At 41.6% G+C, this 25,048-nt stretch overlaps 1 protein-coding gene across 1 annotated transcript in view; it reads left to right on the top strand.

Moving 5' to 3' along the window:
* The first annotated feature begins 433 nt into the window (after positions 1–433).
* MAP2K5 (mitogen-activated protein kinase kinase 5) overlaps positions 434–25,048 on the top strand; it is a 140,893-nt gene continuing 116,278 nt past the window's right edge. Inside the window, 6 exon segments of the mRNA XM_037394283.1 lie at positions 434–662; positions 8,380–8,428; positions 13,698–13,765; positions 18,636–18,705; positions 22,324–22,364; positions 23,115–23,182. Coding sequence (XP_037250180.1) covers positions 528–662; positions 8,380–8,428; positions 13,698–13,765; positions 18,636–18,705; positions 22,324–22,364; positions 23,115–23,182 — 431 coding nt within the window. The 5' untranslated portion in view covers positions 434–527.

The following is a 25,048-nucleotide window of genomic DNA, read 5'->3' as shown; positions in this document are numbered from 1 at the left end:
ACCTTACGGGTTTGCTTTGATGGTGGGCACGAGGGCCTGCGGGCTGGGGGCTGCTGCAGGGGGTAACCCGAGGGCAAAAGCCCCCCCCCCCCCCCCCCCCCCGAGTTCCTCAGGAATAGCTGTCGCTGGGGCAGGCTCCCGCTCGATACTCTGAATTTCGAAGCACTGGGGACTTTCCACACTTTTTAATTAACGCGGGAGTCCGAACCAGACTCTTTTTGATTCGTTGTCTCAACAGTGTTGAAAGTAGAAGCATAACGGGGGGGGGGGGGGGAATAATTTATATCGCTGCTGGCGCGGCTCACTGCCCGCTGCCCGGGCCGCTCAGCGCCTCCTCCCCGCAACATGGCGCCGCCTCCCCTTCCTCCTCCTCCAGCCTTCCCTCCTCCCGGCCGCTGCGTTTTGGTTCCGGGGCAGCGAGTCCTTCCTGCGGGCGAGGCGGGGCGGTGCAGCCTCGGCCCGGCCCGGTTCGGTTCGGCTCGGCAGCCCCGCGGCCCGCCGCAGCATGTGAGCCCGGCGGGGCGGGGATGCTCTGGCTGCTCTGCGGCCCCTCCCGCGCCATGGAGAGCCAGGCGCTGGTCATCCGCATCAAGATCCCCGACGGCGGGGCCGTGGACTGGACCGTGCACTCCGCGCCTCAGCTGCTCTTCAGGGACGTGCTGGTGAGTCCCGCCGGGGGCGGGGGGACGCGGTGCCGCCCCCGGGGTCTGCGGGCTGCCCCGGGGCGGGGGGGGGGAGTGGTAACAAAAATCCCCCCTGGAAGGCGAAAGGTGGTTTTGTGAGGCGGTTGGGTCTTTTTTTAAGGAATGGGCTTTTTGCTGCCTCGTGTCTGCGCCTGAAAGTTTTAGTGGGAAAGTGATTCTGGGGGAGGCTGAGGAAAATCCCAGCCCTGGGGCAGCGTCGGTGCCCCCCGGTGCTTTAGGGGGTCAGGGGGACCCGAGCAGTGGCCCCCAGCCCACCGAAGGGTCGGCTGCTCCGAGGGTCAGCGTGCGGGAGGGCCAGGCGCGCAGCGTGCCCGCGCCTCTGCGCCCCGGCGTGCCGGGGGGGCACCGGGCATCACTGCGGGGGTTGTTCGGGGGTTTGGGCATCGGTGCCTCCCTGGCTGGGGCACGGGCACCGTGCGCTCTGCACGCGGGCTCGAGCTGCCCTTGCTTGCGACGATCTTGCCTGGTTTTCTGCCTTGGGTCTGCTGTGTCACCTTTGCCCTGAACAGCCCTCAACCCCTGCCTGCGTTATTGTCGCTGCTTCTGCACATCAAGTCTACAAGGATCCTCCGTTTACTCAGAAGTGGTAGCGGATATCTATCCCACTTACCATTTCTTCTCAGTTGCACCCTTAGCCCAAAGAAAAGCTTAATCGTTGCATGCAGCTCACGCTTACTTACTCCAGCGTGCCTTGATCTTCCTACGTAACACATCACTGCCAGAGACTCCATGTGCCACTAGTTCTCTAAAGAAAAATCTTTCCATACCACAGATCATGTGCATACTTGATTTCTTCTGTTGTTATAAATGTTGGAGAGAGATTCTGCAAATTTCTTGAAATGTGCTGCATTTTACTGAGAAGACACACGGGAATTAAGGGGTTGACTTGATGCAAAATGTTCGACGTGGGGCCTGTGGAAGATTGCAGAGGTCACTGGAGTGGATGGCTCCAGATGTTCCAGGTTTCATTCTTCCTAACATTTAGCGTTATACAAGACTTTCTATAGATGGAGGAGAGGGAGCAGAACTTTTGATGGATCGGTGCCATTTTTGCGAGGGGTAGTTTCCCCTTGGAGATTGCTGTGCATTTCTAGCAGTTACACAGCAAGCTTGAGACAACCCACCCTACCCTTCAGAGACAAGTGGTGCAAAGCTGGGCCAGGTTTACTCCACATTCTGCTTCACGTTTCCTAGGGTTTTTTTTCCAAATAAAGTGATGACGCTTGGACTGTCCTTTGGCATTTTAGAATTATTGGAAATTTAAGTTTGGTTGTATTTCTTAAAAGTAGAGAAATGTTGCCAGGTTGAAGGCATGGCTTTAGAAAACCATTTTGCTTCTTAGTTTTCACCCTTGTTGCTTCAGTGTAAAAGCAGCTGGGGGTGTGTGTGCCTTAAAATTGAACCGTGTAGTCTGTTTAACAAGTAGATTGAAGAAAGTGCCATTGAAATTTAAACTGTGTATGCAGTAGGAACCGGAGCCTATGGTTTACTACAGGGGTGCTGACCCTACAGCTGCTCTAGGAGTTTTTGTTTGGGACAGCAGTGAGGTATGGGACCTGTATCTAAAGCCAGAGAAGGCTTCAGGCAGCACAGCTGTAACTCAGTGGTTGGACCATATCTTACCTGTGAGGCTCTGCACCTGCAGTTTCTGTTGTAGCTCCAACAGTTGCTCCATCAGGTTGCTGCTGGGTTCAATGGATGCCTTTTCGACCTGAAGGTAAAATGAACTTGTGTGATCAGCTGTGATACAATACTAAAAGTAAGCATGCCTTTTGGAGCCAGCTCTCAAACAAGCTGAAGTACTGTAGTACAGTTGTTGGAGTACCTCAGATAGGCTGTACCTGTATTGATTTATTAGTTTTATCAGGGCAAAGTACTGAACTCGGATCTAGAGTGAGATGCCCTGCTGCAAGTTTGAGTAATTTGCTCCAGCATGCTGAGGAGGGAGCCTGACAGAGCCCTTGACATCTGAAGTGCTTCTAAGAGTCATTATGGTCAATGCGCAACAGCAGGACCTTGAGGAGCAACCAAAATCACTGACACCTGCAGTAACCTCCAGTCATGTAGAAGTGATGCTTTCTGAGAGCTGTGGCCACGCTTAAGTGTGAAAGGGAGGAGAACGTGTCAGGCAAGTCTTCAGCTTGGCATGTCTCAGGACTCAGTTTTTCACTGCTCATGTTCAGGGAGGCAGTTACGTAGGGGATCTGTTATAGAATCAGCATGACAAATCAAGACAGAAGGACTGTGATATAACGGATCATACAGAGCATTCTACCTGCCGCTGGATGGGCAGTTCCTGTGATCAGCAAGCCTCGAGTTTGCTCACACAAATCATCCCCGCTCAAAGACCAAGAACTGCAGGTGGGCTTGGCTAATGCAACGCTCATCTTGTTCTGCATTGCTGTTGAAGTCACTGAGAAAAGGGGTTTCTAATTCTTCCCCCTCCTCACCCAATTTTGATGCCCATCTTGTTTGTTTACAGCTGTCTAGTACATCTTCTGGACTTCGTAAAATGTATTTTTCTGGTTATGAGCAGGTTGAGCTTCCTGCTTCATAGGTGGTAGTTTCTCCAACCAGCAGGTGATGGTGGAGCATGACAAGACCATACGTTGCCGATTTTCTTACAAAATCTCAGTTTTTGCTGTTACGCTCACGTTGGTGATCATTGATGTTCTTCACAAATTTCTGTGACGTTTGTGTAGGAAGGTCTGTGTGTTGAGGCAGCCATGAAACCTTTGGTGATGTCCCGTGCCTGTGCTGTTGGCACTTCTGCGCCAGCAGGCACAGCTGCTGAGGTGGGGTGCGTGCCGGTACACAGTTGTTTCATGTAGCCCAGCAGAGCACTCTGGAGAACTGCGCCAGGTGGGTGGCCGTGCGTGCTCTTGGCTCCCCTACATGGTGCAGGTTGAGATGACTGTTAACAGTATTTTTGAGAAGATGCGGCTGCTACAGATCACCTGTGGGTTGCTTCACCCAGCTTCTCTGCAGGTGCAGGTCTGTCTCTGGCCTTCTGCACACTGAATTATTTCTACATATTGATAGAAGAATATGAACGGTTCCTGGGTTGAAATGTCCCAGCTCTTTGTCAAGTGGAAGTGGACAGGTGTCTGCATCGGGTCACTTCTGCGTCGGTGATGATAATTTTCAGTTACCCACTGTTAGGCTGTTGCATTGATGGTAGGGGTGACAGCAATACCTCTGTCCTACCTGGAAGTGTTGGGTTATGTATGGTGAGTCAGTAGGTGGTGACACATCTCTTGTCATCAGTGGAAATCTTAGATGTGGGGATGACGGATGTTATGACAGTGTCAGTTGGGAGTGCATCTGTGCAGTAGTACCGTTTGATGATTGTTGTTTTCATGTCAAAAACCCTCTCTTGTGGACTGTGAAATCTTAAGGAGTTTGATAAGGTCCGAACTGTCTCGAGGCCCTCATTTGTCTAACTGATTGTGTTTCAGGATGTGCCATCACAGGACACGCGTGCCTAATTTGTCTGGTCACTACAGAAATTAAATGAAGTAAGGCTCCGTACACTAAAGTGTGGTAGATCTGGCACCACACGTAGCTGGGGAGGAGCCCCAAGTGTCGTGGGGACAGCAGGAGTAGGGCTGACCCAGTCTTCTGCTGTCCTTCAGCCTTCCCTGTAATTTCCACTCACCTGGTAGGCAGTTACAGAGGGCTTATTTGTTAAGAGTATCAATTAAAGTTAATGTGGAGAACTGAGATGTTCCCTGCTAAGGTAAATGACTGAATAGTAATAATCCAGTCAGACCCCACTGTTTCCCTTATTGTCCACGTCTCTCTAAATTGAAGATACAGGACTGCAAGGTACCCCTTTCTTCTCAGCTCCTGCTGTGTGGGGAACAATCAAGATATGAATAATCCCTGTAGTTTGCCCTGTTTAGTACTGATCTGGCTCTGTGTGGTGCTGTCCAGAGCACAGCAGGCTCCAGCCTGCTCTGTGTACCTGCAGTCCAAGTGGTTTTGTGGGAAGTACTATCTTGCCTTGAACTGTAGAAGCACGTTTGCTAGCCAGTTCCAAAACCCAAGTGCGTAGCCCCAGGTCTCTAGCATCAGTGGGAACTAGGGGCTTGGGGGAGCCTGGAATTACCTGTGTAGTAAGGCTGTTGTTCCTCCTAAGGTAGGTCCCATGGTCCACTTTTTATTAAGAAAGCCCCATAAAATTGTCTTTGAGAACAGAAAGATATTTTTTTTTTAACCTGATTTTTGTTAATTTAGCATCCTAGAAGTGTGTACAGCCTCATGAATACAAATGAGTGTAGCCTCGCAGCATTTCAGTCTGGCATGCAAGAGTATTTCCATCTTCCTTTTTCAGAGAAGAAGCTGCAGTAGAGTCACCAAATATCCTGTCCATAGCCATAGAATAATCTGTTGGAGTCAGATGCTCAGTGCAATGCCTTACACACTAAATGACATGTTTCTTAATTTTCAGCTGCTCTAATACTGTCTCTTGGAGGAGCCTTTGAAGGTACTAAACTGTGTAGAAGGTATTCCAACCTGAAAGCCTGATAGCTGCAGGTTGACGCTGGTGGTGGTTGGCCTTGATGCGGTAGGACGGTACCTGACCCATGGAAGTGGCAATGCTTGTATGCTTTAGGTTAGGCATTTGCTTGATTACTTTCCTAAACAAAGGTGCTAAGAGCTGTTCTTCATGATGTCACTTTAAATATGTTCTGTGTATATCAGCTTTGCAGACCTGTAAGTTACCAGTAAATAGATTTATTTTAAAGGCACCACTAAATGAATTACAATAAGCTTATTTTTTTCATCAGGCTGTCTGGATTCGTTTTCCCCCTGTCACTGGAGTATTTAAGCACTTGGTGTTAATTCAGGATAACTTCATGATGTTGTACTGAGATAAAACAAGTTTTAACTGAAGCAGCAGTGAGGGCCATGGTTTCAATATTTACGCTGTCATTTAAAGCAGTGTTTTCACATTTTCTGCTTTCTCGCCTGAGAGATAAGTGCTCCACAGCTCTTCTAGAGAGCAGATTTGATGGAGTTCTTGTTTCAGCTGCTGTTCCCTGATTTTTCTCCTTGTTGTTAGAAGCTTTTCAGTTCTGTAAGATGGAATAGAAGCTATCATGTATGTGAGCCCACTTGAACCACGTCCACAAGTTGTAGTATATTATTGTTTGTGACCTCTGTTGTGATAGTAGAAAACCATCACACACACATAATCTGTTGAAATTTAGAGTAATCCTTTAAGCTTGGGTCACTGGGAGGTCTGCTGAATGTTTGAGGATGGAAGTCTTATGTAACTGATGAAAATACTACCATAACAACAGAGTAATGGTGTAATTCCGCCCCCACCACACCCCCCCTCTCTGCAAGGCTAGTTTTTCTCAGATGTGTTGGTTTCATAGAAATACTGAAAGTTGATCGGAGCAAAGTTTTTTGTGGCAGTTGGTAGGGTTTTCAACTATTTATTTAGTATAAGGCAGTTACGGTGTGTAGTTCAAAAATTCATGTACTTGGTTATTACTCATTTTAAAGAAGTCCTGATATATAGAACAAGTTATTCTGAGAATGTGTACGTACATATAAAAAAGATCTGTTATCACTGTTTTAGTGCTGTCACAGCTTTGGGAGTCTTGGAGCTTTCCTAGCAGACATTTGAAGCTGTTGGAACCGTCCTCGAGTGCCATCCTTACACATCTCTTAAATATGGTTTTTAAATACCCCAGAGCTAGGGTCCTTTTCTGATAACAATTTTAAAATCCCTTTCATGGAAGCATCTGTGTGCCCACATAAGAACTTTTTACAAGTGGCTTAATTCTAACACAATTAAAGTGTTTTTGCTGAGGAATTTTCGACGTTTAAATGGATTTAGAAATAATTAGTTAACAGCACAGTCTTCTGTTTAGGTAAGACTTTACAGCTTGGCTGGCTTTTGACAGAGGGCTGACAGCTGTCAAACCCTGTAGAAGTATTTAAATGGGAGAATTTTTGTTAACATGACAATGTTTTGGGTTAGGGGTTTGGTTTTTTCCTTTTTTTTGCTCCACAAATTTACAATCTCCATAATTAAGCAAGCTGTATTGCAAATCTTTTGTATACAGTTAATAGTTTAAATTACATACTATTGATTTATTTTAACATTTAAAATGAGAAGGCAACATGAGAAAGTTTTAGAAATACTATTTGCTTCGGTTAAGCTCTGTGGAAATCTTCAGGTTGCTTGGCCGCTTTCTCATTGTATTGTGTCTCTTTAACATTGCACAGAATGTTTCATTTCCGATGTTTAGACTAAATGAAAAAATAGAGAAATCAAAAGTGACAAGACAGTGATCGCTAAAGCTTTGATATGGGGAGAGAAGGGGTGCTTAGCACCCCGAGATGCTCACAGGGTATGTACTACCATAAATATTGTTGTTCATTAATTTCTAATCACTTCGTGACACTGTCAGTGGAGAGATGGCGTGACATGAGAAATCAGGCAGCAGGAAGGAAAAAGCCATGCTGTGCATTTATGCCGTGCCCTGACATGACATATTGCAGCCTCACAAAGGCTGACAACAGCACATGCACTGGGAGGCCAGGATGACTTCAGTCTGAGCAGCTATTTTTCACTGAATTTTGAGTAAATGCTGTATGTAAAGGCTAAAAAAAAATAATTCAAAAATGTTCTCGGTTTAGTTTAGTTGTAGAGGAAAGACTTGTATTAGCAAAAAATAACAGAGAGATGTAACACTTGGATATTTTTGGTATATTCTGTGATGGGCTTGTGTAGGCGAGTTGCACATCCCTTAGGAAAGGGATTGCGTGGTATTGTCGTAACGGCGAGGCTGGAGGTTGCCTTCCAGGTTGGTGCGTTCACTTCTTCGGGTATTTTAACCTTACTTCCTTCAGGGCAGCCGATGTATTTGCATCCCTCTACCAAGTTTTGAAGAAGTTTAAATTCTAATTAAGAATGACTAAGAGCCCTCCAAACTTTCTGGCTTGCGTGGAGTGGAGAGCATCTTGAGACGCAGCACTGCTTTGCGAGGCAGCAGCAGGCAGCTCGACGTGGCTGCTGGGTCCCACCGCTTTCCCGGGCAGTTGTGGAGTGAAAGCAACAAAAAATTTGTTCAGGCTCACAGCTACTGTTTTAATTCATGATGGCAGCCCTAAACCCATTCAGAGCTGTCTGTTACCCAGTTGTTCCTGAGCTGCAGGCAGGGCAGGAGATGGAGCTGTGTGATGAGGTTACGTTGCAGTGGGAGAGAGGACCAGGGCAGTTTTTCGGAAGCAAAGAGGAGGAATCAGGGTGATATAAGCAGGACTGAGAGAGAAAACGTGCTTTCTTAAGTAAAAAAGCCATTCATAAACCTCTTTTTATGACTGCGATGAGTTAGATGTACATTTTTCTATAACCTACAGACAAAATCGATTTTTAAACTGCAAGAACAGACCACACTGACTTGTTTGCAATTATGATTGAGTTATTTGAAAAGAAAACAGTTTTCCTCAAGGTAACGTGGCGATGAAGACGAGTGCTGTGGCTTGTACTGATTTGTGTTGTGTGCTAAAAAGTTTGTAATTTTGGGGCAGTGGTGAGTAGCAGGTCTTTAAGTCTACAGCGTGCAGCTGGGGAGTCATTAAGATGATTTAGAGTAAATCATCTCAGGCATTTCCCATTTGATATATTAGCTAATTCTTCTTTATATTTTAGGATGTCATCGGTCAAGTTTTGCCAGATGCAACGACAACAGCATTTGAGTGTAAGTATGACTTGTATAAACTGTCTCCTTTGTCACATTATAGGGCTGTCATTTATTTAAATAAATAATGTTTACGTTCATTATATGTTACGGTTAAACATTTATGCATTAATGCAAGTTTAATGATGATACTGAACTAAGCAATATTTTATTATTTAATCACATCTTGAATGAGCATATTTCTACAATATAGCTTTAATTACCAGCATGACCTTACCGTGCTCTTACTCCTCACTGCAATTATATTGCTGGAATTAAATGAAAAGTATAAAGTACCTGTAGGTCTTAAGTTTAAAATTTTAATCCTCCATTGGAAGAAACCAAAAGAGCAGCAGCCTTTACAGAAATACGGTACAACATACGGACTTTGTACCAAATATAGCAGCGTTAGAAATTAATGTTTCCTTTCACTGGAACAAATGTCTGTTTTTTGCTGGAAGGACTGCTGCGTTTTTATTTTTTCCTTTTTTCCTTCTGCTGGGCTGAAGCTAAATACAACATCTTCTCTGTCTCCTGTGCAAGAGCAGGAGGTGTCAGTAGTTATTCAGCTTCAGCTCCTGGAAGAGGTATGAGAGCTGCAGGAAAATGACACCTGGGTAGACTTGGGCAGCAGTAATAACTTCTGAAAGGCCATGTGCGTCTGGTTGAGAAGCTGGGAAAAACAGCTTCTGTGTAGGGTCTGAGAAAGCTGTCTGTTGGCGTTGTCAGTCAGGACACTTGCACCTCATGAAGGTGGTTGTATGATGCATTGGCTGAGTTAGGAAAGCTCTCGGTGAATATTTTAGTGCAGATTCAGGCCTATATCTGCAATTATCTATTTCAGCTCTATTCTTTGAAGCCTGTTCTTATTTTATGAGCGATACCAGGGGTTTTTTCCTGTCTGGAGAGCAATAAGCTACAAAGGGGAGTCAAACAGCTGTGTCTTAGGGGGTAAGATACTGAGCTAGAGTTTCCGTCCAAGTGAAGAGAGCTCCTGCTATTCCCTTTTAATGTTTATTATTATTATTTTTTTCTATGTAAATCTGTGTTTTCCTTTGATAGAGATGAAATAGCAAGAGAGAGCTGGAGGGGATTAGAAGTGTTAGATGAGTAAGGTAGTGATGCTGAAGGTGGGAGAACAGTTACAAGAAGATAGGACCTGGCCTTGCGTTCTTATTAGCATTTCTCCCCTTTTTAGAGCTTTATGGATAATTCTGTGTGTAGATAATCAAAGGAAATATTGTTCTATGGTTCTTCAAGTACTGTTTAGTGCTTTTAATCTTTCTTTTCATATGCTTGTGTTTTCCCCTCCTAAACCGCCAGAAACCTGAAAATGGAGATTATAAGTGTTATTTCTCTGTAGCCTCGATATTTCTTCTGCCTTGCTTTTTAAAACAAGACTTTCTACAGAGACCTGAGCAAAATCAGGCTTCAGACCTTGCCATTATTTTTTTTTATGATATGTTAATATTTCTTTTGCATACCTCCCACATCACACATTAGCTTTGTTTGAACTTCATGCACCAGTAGCAGTCGCTGCAATCAGGGCAGTAGCCCATATTAATGGTACCATGTGTAGAACTTTCCTCGAAATACTTATTTCATTGTGTCTTCTAACATCTGCTTCTGTGCTTTCAGTTCATGTCTCTAGTCTGTCATTTACATCTGCACAAAACCATTTCCCCTGCCATTTAACTGGCATCTAAAATATGTTATGTATATTGATGTGCGATTTTTCTGGTTACTTTTTCCATATCAAATGCCTAGATTTTACCAGCTTAAGCTTCGTTCTCACCTGCTTCATTGCTTCTTCAGATGTGGATAATTGCCATCCAGTGCAGGCTCCTCTACTGTTTGTTTAGTTATTGTTATCTACAGCGTACCATCCATTGCGGCTCCTACCTGGGGCTGCACTTCTCCTACTGTTGGACCTTTATGTGGATTTCACTGTTGTATTACACATCGCTAAAAATAAAATCACTAACAACATATGGCCTGTTATGATCCTTTTATCCAAACTCTGCCATTTTGTATATTTGTGACACACTGCAGATTTTGTGAAGATTGCTTCATAATATTTGTTTACCATCTGCTGCACTCTATTTGGTATCTTGTGAGGATTTCTTCCTCCATTTTAAGTGACATTAGCAAAATCCAGCCAGTACGTAGGATTTTTTGGTTCTACTTTTGCTTCCCTAATGTGCTGGAAAATCGTATTGCTGTGCTCTAGGCAAGCAGAGAAGCCTGGAAATCTTTCTGAACCCATGTGTCACATTGAGCTAGTAGGGCTGTGCCCACTTAAATGTCATGGTAGGGTGGCAAAGGATCTCTGCACAGATATGAGATGTATTTGCTTCTGGGTTTACTCTTTACAAGCATTGCCTGGCTCTTTTAGATTTGGCTTTTTTAATGCCAGGTAACATTTTCTGCCTTTTCATCAACGTGTTTTTCATTTATTCCCTTTGTACCACCATTAGGAATTTTGCAGTTCTGAGAACCTTGGAGTTAATTTCTTAATCATTGAAAATGAATGTTGTGTGATTGTTACAAATGTCTTGCAAGTGGACTGTAAGAATTTTCCACTTTTTTTTTTTTTTTTTCGTGGTCCCAGCTCAGTCTGTTCCCTCAAGCCAGGCCTGTTTAACAGCTTCTGTCTCCATGTATTCATCTCCCTCTGTCATATGTTTCCCCTCCTCTGCGTTTTACTCTGATCCCTTCTTGTTGATGCATGGCGTGCATTGTGTTCGCTATTCCAACAGCTGCTTCTTCAGCCTTTCTTACTCTGTTACACACTGCGACTAGGACTTGGGCTTTGGCCAGGTAGCAGTTTTACAACTCCTCCTCCTTTCTGCCTAAAATGTTTCCAGGCAAGGAAGCATTCAGTTTCAACTCACTAACTCTTCTTAATCTTTTCATCATTCATGGCTTGGTGCAGGCTGGTAACCCTAGCAAGCAGTTTTAGCAATTTGGCAGTTCAGCAGTTAAATTTCCATGAGACAAGGCTCTTGTAGGACATAGCTGTGCTGTCTAGTTCCTCCTCTTCCAGCTTCCAGGTTTCCAGTGTCCCACAGCTCTCTGCCAGTACATTTTTCAAGTGTAATTCTGAGGTTTTTGTGTTACTTTTTTTCCTTTCTTACCTGTCTCATGTTGTTTTGCTCTGTCTTCTGCATTGCTTTGCTCTTTCCTTGTTAGAGCCTCAGAATTACCTGCTAGGTTTTCAGAGGCAAAATGAGCAAACTCCTTTTTTCGGGTAATTTTGATTTGTTGACTTCAGATCTCTTCCCAGATTCTTGTATGTAACTAGGAGCAAGAGTGAGTATTCATCCAGGGACATAATGGCACTTTTTATGTTGATGTGATATGCAGGGGCTGTGATTGCAGAGAGCTCCTGTCTCACCGATTTAGAGCACATCTGTAGAGATGGGGACGGACAGGCAGACTGCCCCAGCCTCTGCTCTGGTCCCAAAGCCATGTAAATGCACTTGCTCATCTCCATGTCCTCACCCTTTGGTATTTAACAGGTGTTTGTAATATGGGGGGGGTGGGGGTGGTGGTGTTGCTTCTTGGTTTCCCAGTGCAGGTTAGCTTGGGCAGAGTGCTTTTCTTTTGTAGCCGTATGGCTTTCTGACCGGCTTGCTTGCAGCTTGGAGCCTGAGCAGAATTGTTCTGGTCTGTCTGTCCTCATGTGTGTGTACGTGTCCTGACACAGTGAGCTCCATCAGCTTTCAGGCAGAGGTGGGTGTCTCAGGCCTTTTAAATATCCCAACTGAAATGGGCCTTCATGGCTGAAATTCCCCACAGTAAATGTTTTCTGGCCAAAAAAGTGTGCAAATTTGACAGCTGTTCTTTGGTATCAGTTTGATGTTTCTTGTTTTATTTTCAAAGAACTTCCTGTCCAAAGGGAAAAAAAAAATGTAACACTGGGCTGTATACCAATGGGCTTTGCTTTTGGGTTTTTTCGTTTGTTTTTAATAAGTATCTATACAAGATATTTAATTTGCAGCAGGCAAAAATTGGAGACAGATCATTAACCCCTCCCTTCTCCCCCAAAGCTAGAGCAATAAAAATAAATTAACGTTTTCTAACTGATTTGGAGGGGAGGGGTCTTTCCATTCCTCTGGTGACTGGTGCAGGTCTCCCGTCGGTGAGAGTGTATGAGCTTTTCATGAGGACCGGTGCAGGAGTGGACAGGGTGGACACTGCTCCCATCGGAGTGAAGGAACAGCATGGGGTGTCTCAGCAACTGCTGCATGGGATGTTGGAGCGTGTTGTTGCACCAGCTGGTGCTAATGGGGGGGGATTGAGCCCCCCTGGTAAATCTGCACCTGCTGAATCCCGCCATATGTCTTTGGAAAGTCTATTCCTCCTTCAGATCTTCATATTAATAATTCTTTCTGAATGCTTTGCTCTGCTGGAGCCTTTCCGAATCTCGCTCCCTTTCCTCTGGTTCTGTCTCTACAGCAGCCTCTTCCCTTTCGCCAGACATGCCTTTTCTGCGCGATTGTGGCGGTGCCTGAGCCATCGTCACGAAACCGTGATCTCCTGATGCTGCTGCTCCTGCCTTCTGCTTCCCCTTTGCCCACAGTTGCACTATGAACAAAAACTCAACTGGTTTTGCTCGTTCACGAACTTTATCTAAATTTCTCTGTATAAACACTGCAGATGTGTGTCCACTTAGAAGTTACCATTTTTAAGTCAGTGTTGCTGTGTCATGAAGAAGCAGAGATGCCCATGCATTTCTAACGGGCATGGGGGCACAGGGGTGGGAGGAACCTGACACAGGGCAGGTGGGTTGAGGTGGGGTTGACAGTAAGACCAGAAGTTTTTAGTGGGAGGAAGAGGAAGACCTTTTATTATTATTATTATTATTTTAATTTCTAGTAATTCTGATGAAAGAAGCTGCCAAAACTTAAATCCATCTGGGAGGATAGAAGCACACTTGGAAACTTGACTTTCTGTTTGCTTAGTACCTTGACGGGTTTCAGCAAGGGGAATTGCAGCCTGTGTAAAGTGTTTGGCTTCTGGAGAGATTCTGGCAGTAAAATCTGTTGAGACCAAAGTTTTGAGCACTTTGTTCATGCCCCCTTTTTAGATGTAATTCTGGTCTTTGTTAATTAATGTTTGGAGTGGTTAAACATTATTATTTAAGAGTATCTTGTTACTTGTGTAGTTGGCTTATACATTCTTAGTATTTTTGTTTGCTTCTAAACGTCCAAGTAAAAACCTTACATACTAAAATTGTAAATATCCCTCTCCCATTGTTCATGAATGTAATACATTTCTTTGTTAGATGAAGATGAGGATGGTGATCGGATTACAGTCAGAAGCGATGAAGAAATGAAAGCCATGCTATCCTATGTAGGTATAGTACAACGAATGCTGGTATTTTCCATGTTGATCAGTTTCTGTATTTTTGTTTCTATGAAAGTGTTAAGGTAAGCTGGAGTGTTCCCAGTACAATATTCCTGTATTAAGTTCAGAGCGTGATATTCCTGTGTTAAGCATAGGTGTTTGAAAACTGTATCACATGAGATATATGGACATGCTTGACTTTAAAAACAAAAAAAAAAGACTTGTACACTTACTGATCATATCATAAACATTAAGAATAATGCATCTTAATGACTTTTGCATTAGGTATAGTGCAGGCTAAATGGACTATCAATTTCTTGTATTTTTTATGCAGTACTTAAAGTAACGGCTCATTAAAAATGAACCCCTGGGCTCTAAAAATTTTTCAAAATCTACTTTCATCTGGTGACTGTTTCACCCCTCCTAACAGAAGAGTTTCATTGTAGCTGCAGGCTCAGTATTCATAGAGGATTTAAAGATGTATTTTCTCTTTCTTAATACGAGATATATGTGTCTGTGTTTGCCTTTATATACATAGATGTGTGTAAAATCTATCTAGATACCTATAAATATAAAATCTGTCTACAGAAATAAAGTATGCAGTTACTTATTGAAACAAAACAATTTGAATGTAGCTTCAGTGTATCTTTCATGTTGTAGATGTAAGTGAAAAAATATCATTTAACATTTCCTGTCAAATGCAGTCAATAAGCAAGAAAATGACAAATGGGTATTCTTTCTCTAAGCCGGATGGACTGCAAGTTCCTTTTAAAGTGCACTTCTCGCAATAGTAATGGCCTTAACTTGGACCATGCCAGACACAAGCTCTGTTTAGTACCATTTGTAGATGGTTTTGGTGGGACTTAGTGACTTGGTTCAGTCCTCGTCCTCAGTTCCCTGTTGCAGAGGAAGCAGAGCAGGGACACGCTTGGATCACCTACTTCTTGCCTGAGTCTCTGCTTAATGGATCCCTCTTGGGCACATGTTCTCTGGGTTTTTTTTGGTTTTTTTTTTGCAAAACGATGTTGTTTCATTGTTGTGAACTTAGCACGTAAATACATCAAATGATCAATGTTTCCTATGAAGGGGGTTCTTGTTTTCTAGGTGCCAGGGAGGCTTCCCCACTGAAATTCTGGTCCTTTTGATATCTGCAGAGGTCGTGCTATTTCTTGCCTGGTGAAGGCTGGGTGGGCGCTGGTTGACTGGAAGTCTGTTAGCAGACCCTGGTCCAAAGAGACTTTAGTTGTTGCCTATGACTTAATCCTGGGGTGAAAGAAGTGCAGGTTCCAGATGCTGGTGATTGATCTCTGTGAAACTCAAGGGATTTATTAAATAAACCCCCCTCATGTGCAGGTTTGGTTTGTCTTTTTTTCCAGAGGAGATGAAACCATTGTATTACAAGTTTGATATTAAAGAGCATTATGACAGTTGTGTGAAAGAAAGGAAGAAAATCCTTGCTGCAGTCAAGGGGGTTTTGTGCTTGTTTGAGGGGGTGTTCTGTTCTTTTGTTTCATACAGCTAGATCACTGGTGGTGCTTCCCCACCTTGTGTTTCTTGATTATTTTTTTTTTCCTTATAAAATGTCTGCCATTTTTACTGTCAAACTGGAAAACTTGAATTTTCCTGGCACAGTCTTAAGATTAATCATGCCTTTGTAAGGTCATCTTTTTGCTATGCTTCCAAGCTTACTGTTAAAGTTTCAGTACATTAGAGTTATGATTGCTCAAGTCTCTGCTTTCCCTTAAAAATTATGGGATGTCTGTAAATGACTTCTTTCCACTTCAGCAGCTTTTCTTCTCTGAAAATTTTCCCTTTAGCTTTAAACGAGTTTTCTATTTGAGTGTTGCATTCATGGCTTAACTTTGTGACATCCTATAGGTGTCATTTTGGGATATGTTTATAAGAAAACAAATGTCCTTAGCCTACAAGAAAAGGAATGAACCTACTGTAAGCTTGAAGAATGTACCAGGGGAGAAAACCACTCATTTTTGAGTGTTTTCAGGCCTGCAACAAATATTTGGAGGACTGGACAGCTGCTCACATATTTCTAGGAATTTTGACATGGAACAGTTAGCCTCCAGTTCTACTAGTATTCTGCAAAATGAAAGTGGAGGGTTTTCTTTCAGTTTAAGAACAAAAAAATAATTCCCTGAGAATACAGATCTCTTCCATGCAAGTATGACACTAATTGCAGAAGATGTTTTGAGTCATGCAGGACCTTTTATCTTTAGGTTCTTTGGTTTCTGAACTAGACAGTAAGTGATTTTAGGCAGTTCTGGAATTGTTTTATGTATGCAGAAATACCTTATATTATGCCTGTGCAAATATTGTGGAATGGTAAATAAGATTGTTTTCCTGTTGTGCATTGCAGTTAATTAAAGACGGACACTGAGTAGCAGTGGAGTTGCACTTTAACTGTTGTCTTGTAATGGTATAAAAAGGCAGTAATTTTTTTGACAGCCACTGATTGGAAAGTTGCTTGCAGCTTTCTGAAAGCAAGGGATACATGCTCTGGATCAATAACTGGCAAATTTTCCATTAAAAAGAATACCTGAACAATGTTCCAAATAGCCACTGGCATCTTAATTTTCCATGGAAACCTCAAATGCTCATGTGTGGAGGACAAGTCATTTTCAGACAATTTTTCCAGACTACTTGTTAACAGTTATTGCTGTCCCAAAAGGTTGACAGCTTACATGATTGATATTTCATTTACTTGTCATCGCTGTTTGAGTAATGGAGAGGGCCATGTTTTTTTCTCGCTTTCCTCCTCTATGTTGTTTCTTTTTTACTTTTTGGTAGGAAACAGTCTCATGTATGTTTATTTTAGTTCATTATTCTAGAGAGTATGTCATATATATTTATACCGTGTATATGTATGTCTTCAGGTCATAGAATGCCACTACTAAAACGGTAAGAAAAAAGTTTGTTTTCTTAAGCAATTTTGGCCCCCAGTGGAGCAGGAGATTCTTTCACAGCTCCATAACTACTAGTACTGGTGACAGCTTTCTTTTGAAGGGATTTGGGGATGTGGGGGAGGATTTGGCATGTTACTTGTGACCCCCCTGATACAAAATAAGTCTGTGGAGTAGTCCTGACCCCTGAAAAACCTCGAGTGTTTCAAAAGAGAGGGCTTTTATAATGAATAGCTTTGCTCTGTGTAAGCACGGTGGAAGCATTTGTCACACAGTTATTTAAGACGTGGATTTATATGTTTGTCTACTAATATGAGCAAGATGCCTCCCTCAAAAATCTTGTGGTGAGATTTTAATAAGGGAAATGCTTTTAGCAGCAGGCATCGTGTTAGATGTACACGCAGGAGGCGGAACTCCATGGATCCTTAAACCCTCAGGAATTTTCTTCATAACAGCTCTTTTAACGAAAAGGAAGTTTCTTCCTGTTTTTGACATGTATGTGAGAAACAGAAGCACTGAAAAGCTTCTGCATGTAAATTGTCTTTTGTGTCCATCTAACATTTGCTACTGTAGTTCATGTTTAATCCCATTGTAAGAGGAAAGAAAAATGTTTTGTAACGGTAGGTAGTAAACTTTTGTCTTTTTGAAGTTGCGTAAGTAAAAACACTTGCATTGTGGGAAACCATTGGTGTGAGTGAAATACATGTGTTTGATTCCACAGAGACTTAGAATTTTTTTCCTTGTTGACATCCATTCTTGCCAGTTTGAGTAATAGTATCACAGAACGCTGGTAACAGTGACATGCTGAAGTCTTAGACCACACTCGGCTGGTGAGAATTAGCATGAAAGTCAGTGGAGCTACACTGATTTATGCTATGAAGATCTGGCCCACAGCCAGCGTGTTTGCTTCAAAGATGTTTGGTGATTGCAAAAGAAATGTGCTTTGTGATGTGCTTTCAATATTCAACACATTGTGATAAGAGATGTGTGGGTTATAGAAAGTAAACTCACAGCAAGGTCTGTCTCCCGCCTTGGGATTGTCTGGTTGTGATGTTACATGTCCCGTCTGGTGAGTGTTCACCCCTCCTCAGGTGAGGGTCTATTAAAAAAGGCTAATAAAGATTTGAATTTGTTCAATCCAAATGTTTATGTCTTCATTTAATGCCACTCCTTATCCTCATCCTTGTGTCACTTCTCAGGCTTCCTCATACCACATTTTCTGTCTTCTTGGCTCTTGATGTTCTCATGTACTTGCTCGCTTCTTGCCCATTCTTCGCCTGTCTTTATTGATAAACTTCCCCCCGCACCCAGATCACTCCTAGTGGGTTCCTTCGGAGTCTGAGGTCTCACTATGTCTGCAGTGGCTTTCTAGTAATTCTGTTTTGCATACCCTACTGTGCATTAATTTTGTACGCTAAGGGAATGCACGACACCTCTGCTTATAAGGGATGTGACCCCAGCTACCCTGACTATCCCTCATCACTACCAATTTGTGGATAATTTCCAGATTTTTTCTCCTTTGGAGTCTTACTAATTGCACCTTTTTGTTTGTTTGGTTGGTTTTTGTTTTGGTTTTTTTTGTTACTGTATTTACAGCATTTCTTTGTTTCCACATTTGACTTGTTTTCCTGGCTTCATCAGGTGTGGCAACTGCTATATTTGCTGTCAATGTTTCATTTGCTCCCTCTTCTGAGGTATTCCTAGGTTTCAAGTGGGCCTGAAAATTGCATAGTTGAGCCACTAAGAGATCCCTTTGCTGGGTATCGCAGCCCCTTGGTTGTGTTCCTTCCATGCCAGTTTGTTGTGTGAACATTGCAAACAGTAAGAAAGCATTCTAGTGGCTGATATGTACTGTGGCAATTTAAAGAAAAATAAAAATACATTGAATTAAACAATCTTAAGCGTGCTCTTACTACTTTTCATACGTTACTGAGTAATCTCTTTCTTTAATCTCTTTGCAGTATTACTCCACTGTAATGGAACAGCAAGTAAATGGACAGTTAATAGAGCCTCTCCAGATATATCCAAGAGGTAATGCTTAACAAATTCTAATCAACAATGATGATATCAGTAAACTGTTTCATCAACGGTTATGTTTTCGGGAGGTTTAAATGCACATAACATGATGTTTACCTCTTAATTTGGATGGAAGAATTCATTATTGTGGGGAGTGTAGAGAAAACTGCATTTATTGCATATAAAATAGCTAATTTACTGGAGTAAATTAGACTAACAAGAGTCAGTTTGCATAGTACATATTTAAGTACATTTGAAAAACCCATTGGTGATGGTTCTGCATGTATTCAAACCCAAGCAGATGAATAACTTAAGTTTTGGATACTTATGAAAATTGAGCTTTGTTAAGGTCTTCTAATATCATTAATCGGTGTAACAGACTTTGGGAATGTGAATGTCATTGTTCATTTTGAAAACAGGAATGTCTGTCACAGAGGCTCCATCCGTGACATATTTTATTTGAGATTTGGGCACTTAGCAGCAGTATCAAAATGATCACAAGTACTTTAATAGTTCTTCTGAACAGGGAAAGATGTAATCAATTATGTGGGCTGAGGCAATTAAAAAATAGGTCATCTACATCCTGAACAAAAATCCGTAGGCAGCTAGTTAGGTTTTTGGGAACGCAGTGCTCTTTTTGAACTCAAATAATGGTTAAAAAAAGACGAATACATTACATAATTCCGCTGATTCATTCAGATGCTCTCGGTATCCAGTCTTTGAATCTCTTGATTCTTAATTGATGAAACAGATAAGGCTTAAATTCTCCAAGTAAATCTCCCAGCAATAAATTAATTGAAATAATTAAAAATTAAACTCTTCTCACTTAACTGATATTACACAAATAATCATACTATGAGTTTCCCAATTAAACATTCTAGACTTCCATTACTTACAACTCTCTGAAGTTTGAATTGGGCAATTAACAAAAGCCTTCTCAAACACATGCTAATAAGGTCTCAAAAGGAGGGTGGGTTTCCTGATAGTTCAGTACTCCTATGGAAAAGAGACTTGAATTCAAAGGGAATACGGAGGTTTATTTTTTTTTAGGGCTTAGGCTAGCAGGTCTGGTTGGGGGGGGTGGGGGGGGTGGGGGTGCTGGGTATTTGAGCTGCGGGGCTCCAGAGCAATCAGCGGTCCAGACGTGTTCTCGTGAAGACGAGTTCCAGGACAGCCGTGAAGAGGGGAGCTGTCTTCTGCCTCTTCCCAGGCTGGGATGTGGGTGTCTCAGCCTTTCTTCTGAACCTCTTTCTGTAGAAGGTGTTTAATTACTTCCTGACAGGCGCTGTCTAAAACCACTGACCACCACTTGGAAGAAATGAAATGCTGGGCTTTCACGTGGCTTAGAGAAACTGATACAGTGGGTGATCCTAGTAGGTGGGGAACCCTTGCTGTAAATGCAAGGCAATTAGATGTATTTCCCCTTAAGCAAACGGTTCAAGGAAGTCGTGACAGGAGGTGCTTAGTAGCTGGTAGGCTGGAGTGTTCAAAGGGACGTTTTGAGATTACAAATCAGGCTTAATCTTCTTGTAGATTCTGCTTTTGGGTTGTTCCTGAAGAGCCAGCCAAGTAGATTCCTACTCCTGCTGTTGTCTCCTTTTACTGTTTGCTTTACATCTAAGGATAATCTTTGACTGTACAGGTTCAGAATTCATCTCCGTGCTGCTGAGCTTACGATCCCCATGTATTACCTTCACATTTTCACTGTTGGCTCAACTACATGCATGTCTGCTGGGTATTGCCTCATAGGTGGCTCACCACTGCTCCAAATTGCTTCAGAGCTGAGTTGCTGTTTCATCTTTCCAAATCACCTTCTTAAAACATCTGTTCTTTCTAGGTTACAGCTTTAAAGCCACTGCACTCCCTCATACCCAGACAGCCTCTAAGTTCTGCTGCTGCTCTTCTGCGGTATTGAACAAAATGTGCTTTCCTGCATATGGGTTTTTTTTTTTTTCTGTCGTGTTGTCCCGCCTCTCTAACAAACGTCCCAAATTTTGTTAGCACAAGCGTTTTTCTTTCATGCCCTTTTGGCCACATCTCTCTACATACTGCAGTTTAAAGCCCCAGCAGTAACATGAGCTTTTCTGCCTGTAATTGAAGGTGCTTTCTTTTTAAGAGCTTTCTTTGCAAGCCCAATCTTCCTTTGAGTCCTCTTCCCTTGCTGCCCCTCTTACTTCGAGGAAGCCCCCCAGCTGCTGTCTCCAGCGAACTTCTGGAAAGTCATGTCTTCCATAAAGCCTGCCAGTAGCATATATTCCTGTGCCATCCTGTGCTGCCTTGGCTATACTGTATTCACTTCCTAATTTAAAAGTCTTTAAGGGGAACAAAGATCCATTTTTTAAAGAAATGCATTGTTACTGTCCAGGTAGTAAGAGCCAGAGTTCTTTTTTTATACTGAAAATTAACTCTGTGTATTCATATACATAAACAGAGTGTGTGTGAATACATGCACACATATAGAGATATGTATCTCCTGTCTGTTATATATATCCCATCTGTGGAATGCAAAGTGAATATACCATTCAAATATGTCTCATTAAAAATACTATTCTTTTAGTATCTTGTTAAAAATGTTTATTTTAATCTATTAGAAAAAATAATACCCTGATGTATTTTAGAGTAGCTTGTTGTTTTTAATGCCCACAGTATCATAATATTTTTCTTCTTTAAGATACACGTGGTAATTTCTAATGTCATTTAAAGGCACATGGTCTGGCCCTAACTGATGTGTTTAATAACTATCATCTGTGTCCTTCTGACTAATAAATAGTTCTGTTTCCTGCTGTCAAAAAATGAAGTGAAACGCATGTGCATCAGAGAAAGAGAAAAATCAAATTCATCCCTCCTCAGACAATCAATCAAAAGTGACAGGCCCTTTAACATACAATTTGTAGGGCACTGTAGTTTTAAAATGGGAACTGTCTGTAACATGTAGCTAGAAGCCTTTGTGGCTTTAACATTTGACAAAAGCACGTCCACCAAATGGAAGAACAAGGCAATATACAGTTTGAGAGACTTCAGGAAAATACTTTCTTCTCAAGCAGCATGTCCCTCTGTAAACCTAGACGTCGTAATAAGATGCCACATTTGTTCATCTGTGTCCAAAATGTGGCATTTTGTATTGTGTTTATCCAGTATTTGGTTTCCTGAGACTCATTGCTGTTGCCCCTGACATGTTTTTTCCACGTTTAAAGCAAACTGTCTGCATTTGACAATATGACTAATTCATGATGTGTGGCAGCTGATTCCTTTAAAATACATCTTACAAATATTTCTGTTAAATGCCAGAAAAAATACAGCATGTGAAAATATAGTGACATAAGATTTTAATTTGAATTACAAAAAGAATCTGATAATTTAAGCCAACAGTTCTCTTGATTTTTTGATGTGTTTTAAGCAGAAATTAGAATTTATATTACATGGTGTCAGAAAGCTCTTAGCATTTATAAATGCTCACTCCTGCAAGTTAAAAATCCTGGTTCATAATTCCCACTCTGGGTCTTGTGAGGCACTTTTCAATCATTTCTCTCTGCTAATTTTGGTGTCACCCTCATTTCTTTTTAAAAGATTCATTTTGAGCAAATTTGTAAATGGCCCTGATGTGTTCTACAATTTAGTCAATTACTGTTTCAGCCTGCAAGCCTCCTGGGAAACGGAACATACATGGCCTGAAGGTACGAATTTCAATAATTGTTTCAGTAAAGTTAGATGGATTTGTAATGCTGTGTTCCACTTATTGAAATGTCAAATAAAACTGCACTTTCTTGCGCTCTGACAAGCAGATTTTTATTTATTTATTTTATTATTTTTTTTTTTTGGTGAGGGTGGGAGAAGTATTTATCTGCTGGGTGTTGGCTGCGATATCTTTGTGTACAGTTTTATTAAAAATGGAATTGCCTTTCCTTTTGTTTTTAACCTCTGTTAATAAGGTTCCTAAATTCTAATATTCAGTTTATCAACTGATGTCTGCTACTACTTCAAAGAGTATAAAAAAAACCCCACCATATTCGTTTGATTTCAGTAATTTATCTAAGTGTGGAAAGCACTGCAATGGTATTCTTCTAGGTTGTTTGATTCATTCAGATGTGCTTATTGCTTCTGTAATCATACTCATGTTGAAATGCAGAGATGAAGATTGTGTTAAATGATTGCTTGGTGTTTAAAATGAGGATAAATGGTGGACATACCATCTCTTTTTCTGTATTATTTAACTAAGCGTTTAAGATGTAAAGATAGTATATTGTAGTCCATGAATTATATAGCCTGCTAACCTACATACAGGCGAGACCTCAGCCATCGCCATGCCTAGCAACAAGCTAATTAACCTTCATAGTGAAATGAGAAATTCATGGCAAATTACAGGTTAATTAGAATAGTGTCCTCTGAACACAAACGACTGATAAAGATCCTTTCCCTGCCCGCAGGTAAATACAAGAGCAGGGTGTGCTAATAATAGCAGTTCGGCAGTCTCGGATTCCCTTCCAAGCAATAGGTAAGAGTCAAGAACAGGAGCATATGTTTTGTTTTGTTTTCTTTTATTAAAACAAAATGGAACCTTGTGTGCAGTAGTTACTAATGATGAGATTGATGTTGAATAACTTTTTCTATGTGACTACCGGGCACGCAGGAGTGAAGTGGGGAAGACAAAATTGCCTTGATTCATGGATATTGTTAGACTCGTACTGCTTGTTTCTTCAGGAGAAGTATTTGCTGCCAAAAGAAATAAGTCTTGGCTGGGTATTTCAGATGGTTTTGTCCTTTATAAAGCATTGAAATACTGTTTGTGGGTGGGCTAATTGGTTTTAGTTAATCTAATAATCATTGTCTGTGGCGAGGTCTGTATGTTTAGGTCTTCGTTGCTTATCCTGTTCCAGGATTCTTTTGATTTTAAAACTTGATACCCGATTCAGTAGGTTTATTACTGTGCAGTAAGATTTTTGAAAAACCTGAACAGATTAGGTACCCTGTTTCATACAGTTTCAGCAAAGTTTTGGAGTACATCTCCCTTAGCTTTCTCTTTAGATTCCAGCCCTAATTTGAAAACCCATATTAACATCTTAAAATGCAAGAGAACTCATTCTCTTTTTTTCTTAGAGATCTGTTTTTAAATACTGGAGCATAAACATGAACTGTTACAGGAAGTCATTATACTCAATACTGATGTTGAAACAAATAAACAAAAAAACCACAAAAACCTGTTATGTATTCGTAAAAGAAAATAAGAAAAGTCTGGCTCCATCTTCTTCATCTAAGAACATATGTGAAATGTGGGAATAGAAATCTCCGGAGGTCCCTTTCAACCTAAATTATTCTATTATTCTAATAAGCATATAATATTACATTTATCCATGCATCAGCATGCTGCTCCCTTTTCTCTCCAAGAGCGTTTTGGAAAAAAAAAATCAGAACTGACAGAGAAGAGCATGATCAAAGACACAGTTGCACCGCATTAAGCATGTTTGGTCGGTGAAGTGTCAGTGCCTGTTCTGGCAGACACTGCCAAGCGCTGCGGTGGTGGGACTGTCCCACAAACACTGTCTTTGCGTGGTGGGAGCGATGTGGTTCCTCATTGATGAGGAGGATGCCATGCCACATGGCTGATAGCAGTGCTGGAGTTGTGCTGCTCCAGTGGGTAGCCCCATTCAAGTACCATTAAAACCAGTTTTGATGCTCCTGTTAGCGACTTAGCTAATTGCAGAGATTAAAAAAAAAAAGGCAAGCCAGTACCCTGTGTCAGTCTCCTCTGGCAAGGTTTGCCCCCATCCATTGGGGAAGATCTGCTGTGTGTTGCAATGGGGAAGATCCTGTCCAAGACGCTTTAAAGAAAATAAATCTAAATGTGTTTATGAACTGCAGTCATCCTCCCAGTCTATTATACCAGTGAACTAAATAAAGCTGCTTTCTGTTGCTGTTATGTTTGGCTTTCAGTACTTCCTGTACTTTGAGCTTGTTCTTAAAGTGCATTGAAAATGAGGCTTCTAGAAGATTCTTGTCACCTTATTTGGTGGTTAATTGCCATTCCTTTTCCGAAACCTTCTGCACTATGAGTTTTGTTTTTGAAGTAATTGAAAGTCTCTCTTTGTTTCATGTTCACAAATTGTTAGTCATGAAAGATGACAAGATCAACTTATGTTTCCTTGGAAAACTTAATTTTTCTTTAAAGTGGTCATAGGAACGAGAGGCCTATTAAAGAACAAAGCCACCAAATATGAAATCTCTGTTTTCACTGTTCTTGTTAATAATGATCTGTGATCAAGACACGTGCATATGCCTTTCAAGAATATATTATTTTGTACTTTTTTTTTTTTTCCTTAAACTTCAGTAATAAGAGCAGAATGTCGCTTTGAGATTAAGTTTT

The sequence above is a fragment of the Falco rusticolus genome, chromosome 7 (assembly GCF_015220075.1).
Source record: "Falco rusticolus isolate bFalRus1 chromosome 7, bFalRus1.pri, whole genome shotgun sequence".
Taxonomy (NCBI): Eukaryota; Metazoa; Chordata; class Aves; order Falconiformes; family Falconidae; genus Falco; species Falco rusticolus.
Note: the sequence above shows the minus strand (reverse complement) of the source record. Positions and strands in the feature narration are given on the sequence as shown.